Source organism: Orbicella franksi, chromosome 8 (assembly GCF_964199315.1).
Source record: "Orbicella franksi chromosome 8, jaOrbFran1.1, whole genome shotgun sequence".
Lineage (NCBI taxonomy): Eukaryota > Metazoa > Cnidaria > Anthozoa > Scleractinia > Merulinidae > Orbicella > Orbicella franksi.
In genome coordinates, this window is record NC_138152.1 from 24,927,228 (window position 1) to 24,939,743 (window position 12,516).

Here is a 12,516-nt window from a genome sequence, read left to right on the forward strand (position 1 = left end):
CACGATCTCCCGGAAATTTTCATACGAAATACTGTACATGTGTTTGTTGTGTTTGTAGAGGTTCTTTTCGGGATAAAGCTAGTTTGTATTTATCAGGTAGGTACCAGTAAGAATGGAAATTTACTAATTTATGTGATCGAGATACTTTCAAGGTGTTAGCGAGGTTGAAAAGCTTCGAAACAGGTCGTCTTAAAAGCGTGCTTCTAGAATTTCCAGCGATTCATCGTTCGTTCTAACGAACGAATGTACTGTGAGAATTCTATATTGAAACTATGAGCTTAAGCTTACATGTTCTAGAGAGGCAGAACTGCGAAATTTGCTGCCTGGTTATCAAATATGTTAATTGATAAACAGTGTAGAACACAGTTAGTATAAGCTGACATTCATTAGAGCAAGGTTCTTTCTTCGTATCTTTAGTTTTCATTGCCTTATATATGTGAAGTCTCAAACGGAGAATTTATTTTACCAGTGAAAATCTATAGCGATTTTATTTATTCCAGGATTTACTGACTGTCTTTGATTGCGCACTGATTATTGAAAAATTCCACGAGTCATAGTTTGATTGGTATAGTTTGATTTGAAGTTGGGGTGGCAAATCTTGCATATAAAGTTCAAATTATACATTGTACCTAAGCTTATAGCAATCACGTTATACAGATGTTAGTATCGGTTTGTTTGCGCCTAGAGACGAAAGGGAACGTGTTATAAATTGTTGTTTGTTTCGAAAATAATTCGTACCACTTATAAGAAATTTGGGCCTCTTGAAAGTTGTCCATCAGGCAGATGTTCATCTTCAGCATAGCATGAAGCGACTAGTGGTATTTCTACTCCTCCCCCACTCCCTGGATCCACTGGGATGCTTGTACAATGCAGGGTTATCCCCAGCATTAAATTTTGCAGTACCCATTTTTACCGTACCCTATTACATACAATTAGCTGATCAGAAGTTGTGTCTTCTGTCTTCGATTGATCTCCTGACCTTCGATATCAAGTTACTGACCTGATATGGATGCAATCTCATTTAGTTTAACTTGGCTGATGTTTAATACCTATTCATATCCTTTTAGGTATGCTTGGGGGGCACATCAGGCTTGTGTGGTCTCACCATGGGTACTTTGGCTTGACTGCGTCTTGCCAAAATACAAACCATGGCTTGACCAAAGTCGCCTGAAGTGTTAACCAAAAGAATGGTTGGTTACCACTTAATCTGGAGTCCAACAAGTTAGCCATTACGCCACTGCATCCAACTTACATACTAGAACTTTTTGCTCTTTAAATATAACATTTTGGGTTATGTATAAAACTTGAGCATGTCAAAATTAGATAATCGTAAGACTTCCTGTCCAAATTTAACCTTGTTGGCTCAAGTAACAAAGGTAAAAACTCACTTCCAAATGTAAAATTATTGCCAAATATAAAACTTTATATTCTGCCATAATTATATTGAGCCTGACAATTTTAATATAATATTGTCTACAAGTACGGGAAAGTGTTATATTTTTGCACAGATTTTATATTGTGCGACAAGGAGTTAAAATTTGGCAGAAAATTCTGTTTTTTGTCACAATGATCAACATATTGAACAACAAGTTTTAAAATACGCAAGAAGTTTTATATTTTGACACAAGCTTTATATATAATCAGTATGTTATATTTAAAGAGTAAAAAGTCCTATATTTAATATCTATGCAAAGTAAAGTGTTAAATATAGGTCAAGAAGTATTTTTGAAACAAAATAGAAAGAAGGAAACTTTCTAACATCAAGTGAACTTATAATATAAATTATTCTTGACTTTTTTTTCCTTAAACTGTAGTTCCCAATGGCTCGTGGTCACCAAAAATTTCAGTCTCAGCAGAAGAATGCACAAAAGCAGGAGAAACTTAAAAAAGCTCAAGGTGGACCTGATCAAAAGGCCGCTGCACAAAAGGCACTAGTCTTTACTTGTACCGTTTGTAAGGTATGTAGCCTGAAATGAATTAACAGCGGTTTTATTCTTTAAGGTTACAGTATACCTTCAGGTTGGCAATTTTCTTCAAATTTGGATTTTTGGGTCAAAGTAGTGGTCGAAGAATAATCTCTAATTTCTGAAAAATGTTTTTGAAAAAGACTAAATATTGGGGGAGAAATGGCGGTTTAACGTTTTTGCTGGAAGTCAAGGTTTACCTCGTGATTGACAGCCCTATGGCACATATGCAATCAACTGAGATGATTTTTGAGGGGAATTACCTATATGGATGTCACAAATTGACTACTCAGTTGATCCGCATTGTTGTTCTGACTACCAAGCATTTTTGGTATTAGGTGTAATTGTATTAAGTTATAAGTAAACATAGACCACATTAAAAACATGGACCAGTTCGAAAAAGCGAAAACAGTGAAGAACGAATGAAAATACATCAATGAGTGAAGAAGGGAAAGTTCGCCACGCGGAGGAAGCTATAGCTATCGTATAAGGTGGACAAAAAAATCGAGGTAAGAGAAAAGAAAGGATCTGTAAAAATTTGGGAACTTGGCAGCAATAACAGGGATGTTGACAGAGACTGCGATGAATCCGATATTGAGGAATCATTGGACTCATTGAGACCCATTGAAATATTATCCATGCACAAATGACCACGCACAGTTGCTCCGCCGCACTTTCTTTTTACTTGTTATCTTCGCCCAGCCACTCTAGCATTTGTATCCTTTTTCGTCTTCCCCATTTTGCCAAAGTGACGAACTTCATAATCAAGAAAAACCGAGCTACAGAAAATTATCCTTCCGCCTTCGGCACCTTGAGCGCATTGCAAAACAAAAGGGTTTTTTGGAGATTTGCCCGTAAATTTCACCAGGAGGTTAATGGTAGTAAACTTTCCCTGCACTGATTGGCTCAGTTATCTGAGAACCCAGTTGAAGGCGTTTGTGGGCAGAGTTTGTTTTTGAAGAAGAAGATTTTTCTTAGTGTTGTTTTCTTGAATAAATTTTTTTGCTTGAAGAAGACACTTTAAAGTTATAACTCAAAGGGAATTTGTTCAATTGCCCTCAAATTTGGACAGTAGCTAGTTTAACATATAAACTACAAACAGGTGTCTGTGAATTGTTAATTTTGAAATATTTTTTCTTTGAGAGCGATTTTTGTACGATCACTGTACATTTTTTTTCAATCCTATCTCAAAAATGTTCTGTAACTTTTTACTGCAATTAAATATGGCAAAACGCAGACACGCCTTTGAAGCGCTTTGGGCCCTGAAACCGAGGAAAAAATGAAATTGCCAAAAAAAAAAATTCACTTTGACTTGTAGCTTCAGAAAGGTGATTCAGGCGCTCGCATTTAGTGGTCGTGAAAAATTTGACAATTCATTTTATTTCAAAATTCTTGGTATAGTTTGATAACCAGCTCAATAAGCTTTAATTTGATATGGGGGTTTAGGTATTTACCGCTTAAACTGCACGCGCTACATCGCTTCCACGCGAGACACCCCTGAAGGTATACGGTAACCTTACCTAGAATTTAACTGTGGGTAATCACATTGTATAATTAACAAATGTATGTTTCAATTCAGTCTCAGATGCCAGACCCCAAAACATATAAACAACACTTTGAGAGTAAACACCCCAAGGCACCCCTTCCACCAGTGCTGGCTGGTCAGTAACAATAAAGATTATTATGGTAAGAAAAATTAAATTCTTGTTATAATATAGTCGCATTCACATGTATGACTAAATGATAAAGTTACTCTGAATAGTTAAAAGTGTATTTTTGCAACATGAAAGGCAGATTATATTATAAAAGTACTTGTATTAAATTTCTTGTTTGCTATGACAGTGTTAACTAGACTACCAGAAGTCCCTCTTTTGGTCAATCCATTGAGTATGACTGTAAATAAACTGCTAGAAAAAGTCGTCATGCACAACTACATGTAACTAAGCAAAAGAGACTGCGACATACAGCTTCACATAAAAGAGTAAAAGCTTAGTGCACATCAAGTGTTCTAATTGCTATTAATTAATACCTAATGTGGCCTGTTGTCAATTTCTAACAGTTTTTTGCCAAGATTTGTAGTACAAAGTATTTGAGATGGATGTCATGGAAAGTGCAGATTCAGTCTGTGCCATAGTTTATTAGTTTACGTAAGGGAAGCAGAGTCCCTGAGGGCAGTTTAAATGCCTACTCAAAAGACATGTATAAGGCATGGCATTTGTGGAAAGCGGCTTTTTTTATTTTATTTTATTATCTTTTTACTATTAGTTATTAGTAGTTTTAGCTGACGAGTTTTTAACTATGTTTAAATAAAGATTGTTTACATATCTATAATTTTTTTCAGTTGTTAAATTATGCAAAAATGTGTTTAAGTACATCATAATAATCAAGGCTGTTTTCTTTCGTTCCACAGTTTGATGCTCCTGTACATTATAGCCAATGAAACAACTCTTGACAAAGACTGAATCTTGTGCATTGCTCCTTCTGGGAAATTTATAATTTATTTTTAATGGCATGTCAGAAATCAAAGCGATTGAAATCTGTTGGTGGCCAGAATACATTGATTTTGTTTTTTATTTCACTGAAGGATTGCTTTTTGAATGTCCAGCTTTAAACTTGACATAAATCACTGTCTTTTGTCAATTGCCAATAAGGGGGACAGGGGAACATAGTTTCTGAGGAGTTTATCAACATGTAACATCTTGTCAGATAGCCAACCGTCAGTTATTTGCTTTAAAGGCAAGTTGAACCTTTCCTTTTCCCTAGCCCAACCTCAGTAACCTTAACTCACAATAATTGTTGCTTGAAGTGTCATGCCACATTTAGGCTATTTGACATTCCTGTCAGCTTATCTAAAGACCAAGCTCTAAATTCAGTAGTCTCTACATCCCTTAGTAAGGGGAGAGGGTAAATGGGGCTGGATAAACGTCAACAAAAAAGAAGGGGGAACGGTGGAGTAATTCACATGTTGAAGTTGAGGACAAACCGTTAGTTTGCGATGTTATTGTGGAGCAAGAGTAGACAGTCCTCAAAGCTCCTAAGGCTACTGTTTTCCACATCACTTGTATGTTCATGTCCAATTTAAAGTTACTCAATGCTGTGTCATTGCTGTGTGTTAGCAGAATGGCTTCAAACGTTCTCCTGTCTGTTCACAAAATCATAACAAACACATTGTAGAGTCTTAGAGAAACTACTAACAGTGCTGGAAACTGAGAAGTAAATAATGTATTTTATTGATTGTTTTTGCTCACCCTTGTTGCACAGCAATGTATGTTTGTGAGAAATGAGAAAATGTCTAATGTGATATTATTTAAAAGCACACATACATGTACTGTACGTCTATAAAATTAACATGTTGTGTCAGCTAGTGTAACAATGAGAAGAAATGAAATTGAAAGAGGATTTACTCGAATAATCTACACCAATAGCTAAATACATGTAGCCCTGTCAAAATGTTTTGTAGGCACAAGCAGCTGGATAACAGTAGCAGACAATAATGGACCAGGGGTTTCATCAAGGGCCGGACACCAAGTAAATTGACCGGCTGTAAGGACAATTTTTGCCCATATAGCGGAAAGTTTTTCTTACAAAGAAGTTTAGTTCTTATAGTTTTGTCCACCTGTGAAAACCAGTTGTGCTCCTGCTGAAAATGTGAATGAAACCCCTGATAAACAGAGATGGATTTGTTATTGATCAGGATTAGTGAACTCCAGTGTGAAGTACTGTAGGTGGAAAATACACTGTACAAATTTTAATTTCCTGCAGGTGGCAAAATTACACACTGCTGGGACATTTTGACAGGGTTGTACATGTGATGTAAGTGTACATGTACATGTATTAAATATTTTTTGATTTGTTTTTTTTCTTTGCTACTTGAACAGTCCTTAAAGTGCAATTTGATGAAAATCGATAAGAATCAGGTGGGAAAGCAAAATAAAAGTGTTTACAAAATGTTGTCAGTTCTGTTTAATCACTGTTTCTTTAATAAACTAAATACATGCACAGTAATACTGAGATGTTTTGTACTCATTTCATTTGACACAAATGCTAACAATGGGCTGTATCTATTCAACATTATGTTTTCTTTTTAAGAAAGAACTTTACGTAATAATTTGTTGAGTAAAAAGTTTGGAGTTATTTGACCACATTGCTGGGGTATGTTGGAATAACATGATGCTTGCAAGTTTGATCAAATCAGACTTTCATTCAACATCTTTCAACACTTCTGAAAACTGTGTTCATGAAACAATCCAATTTGTGGTACATTAATCTAATTTTGACCTTAGTTCTAGCCTACTATGTACGCTATAGTACTGTACGGGATTTTGTTTGCTGATAAGTTATCGAAGCAGTTAGGCAGAGGCCAATGTAATTTCTTCAGCATTCGTCAGGTCTCTCTAAATCTTTAGTAGCCTGTGGAAAGCAGCACTGAGAAATTGAGCCGCAGCTTAGCATCCTACCAACCGGAGTTCTTGAAATTCTTATTTTTATTGCACCTGCTCCTGGTGATTTATGTTTCGTTGATTTTGACCAATGAATCTGCGTACTGAAACTCACTGCTCTGCTCATAATTATACATGTCCAGTGCAACAACACAACTTTCCTGAAAAAGATGCATGAATGCATGTATTAATGAATCAATGATAATGAATTTCTTCATACAGTTGAACCCCTACTGAGTGGCCACCCTGAGGGAAATGGGATGTGGCCGCTTTTAAAATAGGGGTTGATGTACTTTGAATATTTTCTACCATCGAGACAATCATGATAGACGTATGTTACTCCCCCGTTTAGATTTTACCCAGCCCTCACTATCTGCCCCTGGGTCTCTGAGGATGGTTACATCCCTTTCTATTTCGGACTCTTATCTGTTATTGCCTTTTCCAAAAAAAAAGGCACACTACAGATATTAAATTTTGGGTGTCCGTTTAATAAGGGTGGAGACAATCAACCCTCATTGGGACGACCGAAATGTGGCTCTGGCCACTTAATAGAGGTGGCTGCTTGATAAGGGTTTTATTTACAGTATTTTATTGACAATAATTTCGGGACTTCGATGACTGGCGGCTTAATAGGGGGTGACCGCCAAATACCTGTAGGTGCCCGCTTAATGGCAATTTGACTGTACAGTCAAACCTCCCGTAAGTGACCACCCAGAATGTCAAGCCTAGGTGGTCACTTACAAGAGCTTACACCACAATAGGTAAAAAAATTGCCTCATTAGCATATGGTAACTGCAGGAACTTGTGTTATCCCATGTTTTGAATGTAATATTCATGTGAAAGGTTAGTTTTGAGAAAAAAATCCAGTACTTTCCATTGAAAAATGTCTGTCTCTTGTACTACCCAGGAATGCAATAATGTTAAAACACCTGATGCAATTTTTGCTCTATTATCAGTCAAGCGGTCACTTATGGGAGGTTTAACACAAAAGAAAATTTCAAACTGTTAGCTCTAAAAGTGGTCGCAGCTGCTTATGAGAGGCGGTTGCTTACAGAGGGGGGGGGGGGGGGGGGAGTCCAAATTCAGTGATTTGACTTGGAAACTTTTGGTAATTTGGAAAACTGGTTGCTGTGGGGAGGTGGTCGCAATCGGAGGTTCGACTGTATTACTATTCACTGAACTTGTACATGTACATTTGTTTAGTGAATCAAGAAGAACAATCATAAACTATTATAAAATTATTAACAAAGTTAAAAAATACCATTGGTCACCAATTTACCTTCACGACTCTTTCTTGATCCCTTGAATACTTTTCTAAGGCTGCCAAACATTGATCCTGAAGAGAAACATTGCACTATTACTGTATTACATACATGTATTAAGTAAAAAAGGTAATTAATAGTAGCTACATTTGCACAGGGTAGGTTGTAGAACATTATTTTATGATTGTAGAATTAATGGTGTAAACTAGAAGAACTAAGACAATCAAAATGTACATTTGTCTTAAATGTCATGTTCACATTAAGAGTGATTTTATTCAACCCAGTTGAACCTTGTAACATCTAACATCTAGTCAAAAATAGCCAAAACTACCAAAAGAAGATCATGGAATTAACTTGTCTTACTGATAGTATCAAATATTGTGTACTAGCTCACTATTTCGTGGGTAAAGGTAAAATCACTCACTAATGGACCAGAAAGGCAATGCACAACTTAAAATGTTTTGTCTTGATCACCAGTGAGAACAATCAGAACAATAAAAAATAATTACAAAACACTTAGGGAAGAACTGTTACGTCTCTAGTGTGAACCATAAGCTTTTTAAAAGCTGACAACATAAGTGGCTGTACAAACCTTAGCTATTGAACCTAATGCCTCAGCACATTCATGTCTCACCATTGGGTTTTCCTTCAGATCTTCAAGATTCTACCAAACAGACAAATAACAACAAAACACAAATTTAAATGGCACCATTTATGCAAAGGGTCTATGGAAAGTGCAATTATTGCTGATATTTAGAAGTACTAATAAAATATAATTAAATACTACATTTATTACTTTTAAATTTTAGCAATAATTGCACTTTCCACAGAGACTGTTTGCATACATGTAAATGGCACCTGAATTTGAATAACAATACTTTGCACATCCTTAGCTTGTATTCATGTTTCCAGACAAAGGATTTTTCACATGAATATGAGGCTTAAGATGTATAAGTATTGTCATTCAAATATCAGTGCCATTTATGCAAAGGGTTTATCATTTCTAAGAAAACACCGAAGTTAATAAAGCATAGCCACCCTATAAAAAGTGATGTGTCATACTTCCATATCATTATCATGAGGACAAAATATTGAAAATTCATCCTAAAAATTAAATGTGCTTTTTATATTTACCTGTATTAGCTGAGGAATGGCTGCCTCGTGTTGCATCTGTCCAAGGACATAAGCTAAAAAGCAATAAACAGTCACAAAGTGAAATAACAAGTATTCAGTATTCACTAAATTATTGACACAAAATGATTGATTGATTGATTAGTGGATTAATTGATTGAACATTACATAGCTACATGTACATGTATATTTGGACACTTTTCATCAACAACAATCTAAGAAATATTTATCTAGTCAATAACAGTGGGGGATCTTGGGCTGGGGGATCTTGGGGAGTGGTCTGCCCCCCCCCCCCCCCCCCCCATTTCAGGCAAAAAATAAAACAGTTGCAGAAGGAAAAAAGCCAGCAGGGCAAGCGAAAAAAAAAAAAAAGAAAATCCCCCCCCCCCTCTCCCCCCTTAGCTCAAGGTCTGGATCTGCCACTGAATAATTTCCTGAGATTTTCTTAAGATTCCTCTCCAGTCACAAAACATATACTGGAACTGCTATCATGTTCTTACCAATTTCATGCCTGAATAATGCACTGCTGCACTTGAGTCCTCTGGCCAAGGCCTGCAGGATGATCAATTAAATAAAATAATCATATTAAAATTTTTATTTTAATTAATAAATTTTACAGAAAGAATAAACTAAGAAGATTATAAATGATGATCAGTTTGAAAAGATTATAAATGATGATCAGATTCTTTTATTACCCTTACTGCCAAAATAGCTGAGTGTGTTGTTTAAAATATAATTATTTAAAACTACATTGTAGATGTGATGAATGGTATTGAATAATCTGGCTTGAATAATTTTGACTGAAGAAGAATTTGCTTGACTTGACTGTATATCAGATTTTAAAAACAGGCACTAATACATTAAATACATACATGCACACATAACATACTGTATTATAAAAGCAAATAAAACTAACCAGTACTGATTCATTATCTCCCTTGTTACGCAGCGAGAACATTGCCCTAATGGTGAAAGCATGAACATAATCAGGAATAATTATTGGTTACTAGTAACTAAAATATGAATGGAAAATACTTGAACCACAAGTTGTCTATGACTACATGTACAGTGCACATGAACATGTACAAGAAAAACTGGATGGTCGCCGTACCTATATCTGTCAAAAAGTGGACGAGTTTCATCAAGCAATGTGTTCTGTAACGTATCAGTGTCCAGCACCATGGAGGGTGGGGCAGGATCCACAGACTTATAGGGGTTTGAGCTGGAAAATAGTAGAATGATGTCGTCAATAAATACATTACATAATTTATATTGTACATTCTAATGACTTAATATACATGTGAACTATACAAAGAACAAGATTATAATCATTTTAATGTACACGTTATTATTTATGAATAGTGCACAGCAACAAAAACCTATTGTAAACTGACCTTAGGTGGTCATTTTCTTGTGAGCACTTTTCTTTCAGCCATTCTATTCTCTGTACAGCGAGCTGACAAGTTTCTGCCACCTGAACAAATAACAAGAGTTACCTAAGTTAGGACTGGTGTGGGAGGATCAAGTTTGTTATATGCTGTCGCCATTTGTACTAAACATAGTACTGTACATGTAGGTAAATGTACCTCTATCTGTGGGTCATTGGCATACTCTCTCAAGATGTTGAGAACATCAGCAGATCCAATGGCACCAAGTGCCTCACCAGCCTGATGAACACAAGAAAACAGTTTTAATTTTAATTCATTTTTCCTATTATATAATAAATGAATAGTAATAATTCTTTTTACAAGCAGGGTTACTGTCATTGCATGAATATATCTGACTTATAAAATATTATTATTAAATAAAATAATATCGTGTGACAATGGGTTTGAAATGTGGGTAGGAGGGAGGTTACAAACATGGCCATCTGTCGGAAGGGGAAGGCGCATGTTTTTTTCTGGAGTAACCCATCAATGAAAGTTTCCTGATCCAGAGACCAGAGACCAGAGACCAGGATTACCATAGTGCAACAGAAACACAAACAAAAGAGGTGGCAGATGCAAGGTTCAAGTATCCTTCTGAAAATGGAAGAGCTGTTAAAATTAATAATGAATCATAAATAGTTTATATAACATACCTCATGTCTAACCATGGGTTCTTGATTCTTGTCTTGTAGAACCCTGTAAAATATTTGTCATAATATTTTATAAATAATAATACATATATTTTTATAATTGTTTTCCATAATACATGTAAATTTCCCAAATTATGCCATATACGTTGAGCATGTACACTGAAAAGCAAATTATAGTACTTACAGTCATACAATGTACATAGTGTAATAAAAATATATATTGATGGATAATAGAAATATCAGGTTCACAGAAAAGAAAAACAGTTTTTACCTGATTAATCCTGGAATTGCGTATTCATCCTAAAAAGGAGAAATAATTTAAATTGTTGCAGGTGAGTACATCTTTCTAGAAAAAACACAAACTTACTGTTTACAAAACCTGAACCGGGAGAAACAGGAGGAATATAAGTTGTATTAAATCTAATTACACTTGAGTATCATGGCATGGTTACCAAGGGGGGAGTAAAGTTTAGATGATACTTTCATGATGATGACACCTTGGCAATGCTCTGGCCATGCATCATAAATAAAAACATGTAAATTTAATAATAATAATAATAATAATCATCATCATCATCATCATCATCATAATAATAATAATAATAATAATAATAATAATAATACTTTATTCAAATACAGAGTACAAAGAGTATTTGAAAAGGAGGACCATGAGGTTATCCCTATTTAGGTCCCCTAACTAAAATTACCAACATGTACTGAATTGTGTCAGGAATGCAACCTGGATACCTGCATTTGTCCCAGACAGTACGCCAACTCATGTTTTAATAAAGCTGAGGGGTCATCAAAACCTACATAGACAGAGAAAAATAAATATTAATTAGACATTAACTAAATATTATACAACATTTCAGGGACTGTAAATGTTCGAACCTCAGGATGTCAGTTACTGTTCCGTACAATGCAGGTCACGTATAAGTTTAACAGCAATTAAAATGTTGAACTTACACTTTGAAATGTAGTCGATAGCTTCATGTCCACCAAGATTTCTCAGTGTGAACAAAGCACGGAATCTGTCTGTTAATGGTCTGATATACAAAAGGAGAAGACAGTAGTTATAAATACTAATCAATACACCCATAAAAGCTTGTATCAAGGGAATGTCATCCTGTAATCTTCCCCTTAACATCCAGGTTAAAATTAGTCGAAATTTGATTTATTGAAGTCCAGACTTCCTCGAGGACAACTGATCACCCCATATAAAGTTTTCACAAGTGCTGTTCTCAAAACGTACCGGTTTTGATCCGCGAGTTGAAGTCCTATTTGTTGCACATTTGACGAATTTACCATGGTTTAAACAAGCGACCATAAATATAGGTGATAAATCGCTAGCAATACTCTAAAATATCACCAAAAACGTGGTTCAGGAATCGTTCAGCAAAAATACATTCGGTGTAATAACAGCTGACCACAAAGTACGCGGACTCACTTTTCCGCTGATTTGGGTGATCGCGTACTCACCAGAAATTTGGCGGAAAAAGCGCGCGGCCCGCGTCAGAGACTTTGCCGGACTTCGCCTCTACAATCTTCAAAATTTGTTACTTTGAAGAAAAAAAAAACAAGAAAATTATATTTTAGACCAGGTTATAGCTATCGAATTTATTCTTCTCGTCCAAAAAGTACTC

At 35.5% G+C, this 12,516-nt stretch overlaps 2 protein-coding genes across 2 annotated transcripts; one reads left to right on the forward strand and one right to left on the reverse strand.

The window, feature by feature from the left end:
• Positions 1–3: 3 nt before the first annotated feature.
• Positions 4–5,916, forward strand: LOC145495866 (zinc finger protein 706-like). Its single transcript, XM_081475455.1, has 4 exons — positions 4–96; positions 1,815–1,958; positions 3,544–3,650; positions 4,375–5,916. Exons 2-3 carry the CDS (start codon positions 1,821–1,823, stop codon positions 3,631–3,633), a joined length of 228 nt encoding a protein of 75 aa, XP_081331581.1. The 5' UTR covers positions 4–96; positions 1,815–1,820; the 3' UTR covers positions 3,634–3,650; positions 4,375–5,916.
• A 5-nt stretch (positions 5,917–5,921) lies between these two features.
• LOC145495858 (deoxyhypusine hydroxylase-like) lies at positions 5,922–12,258 on the reverse strand. The gene is made up of 14 exons (XM_081475448.1): positions 12,126–12,258; positions 11,840–11,919; positions 11,621–11,682; positions 11,145–11,173; positions 10,877–10,919; positions 10,383–10,463; positions 10,191–10,270; positions 9,908–10,018; positions 9,713–9,758; positions 9,297–9,348; positions 8,800–8,852; positions 8,258–8,329; positions 7,683–7,739; positions 5,922–6,564 (listed from the first exon to the last, which is right to left on the reverse strand). The coding sequence occupies exons 1-14, from the start codon at positions 12,179–12,181 to the stop codon at positions 6,472–6,474; spliced, it is 915 nt and encodes a 304-aa protein (XP_081331574.1). The 5' UTR covers positions 12,182–12,258; the 3' UTR covers positions 5,922–6,471.
• Positions 12,259–12,516: the final 258 nt, after the last annotated feature.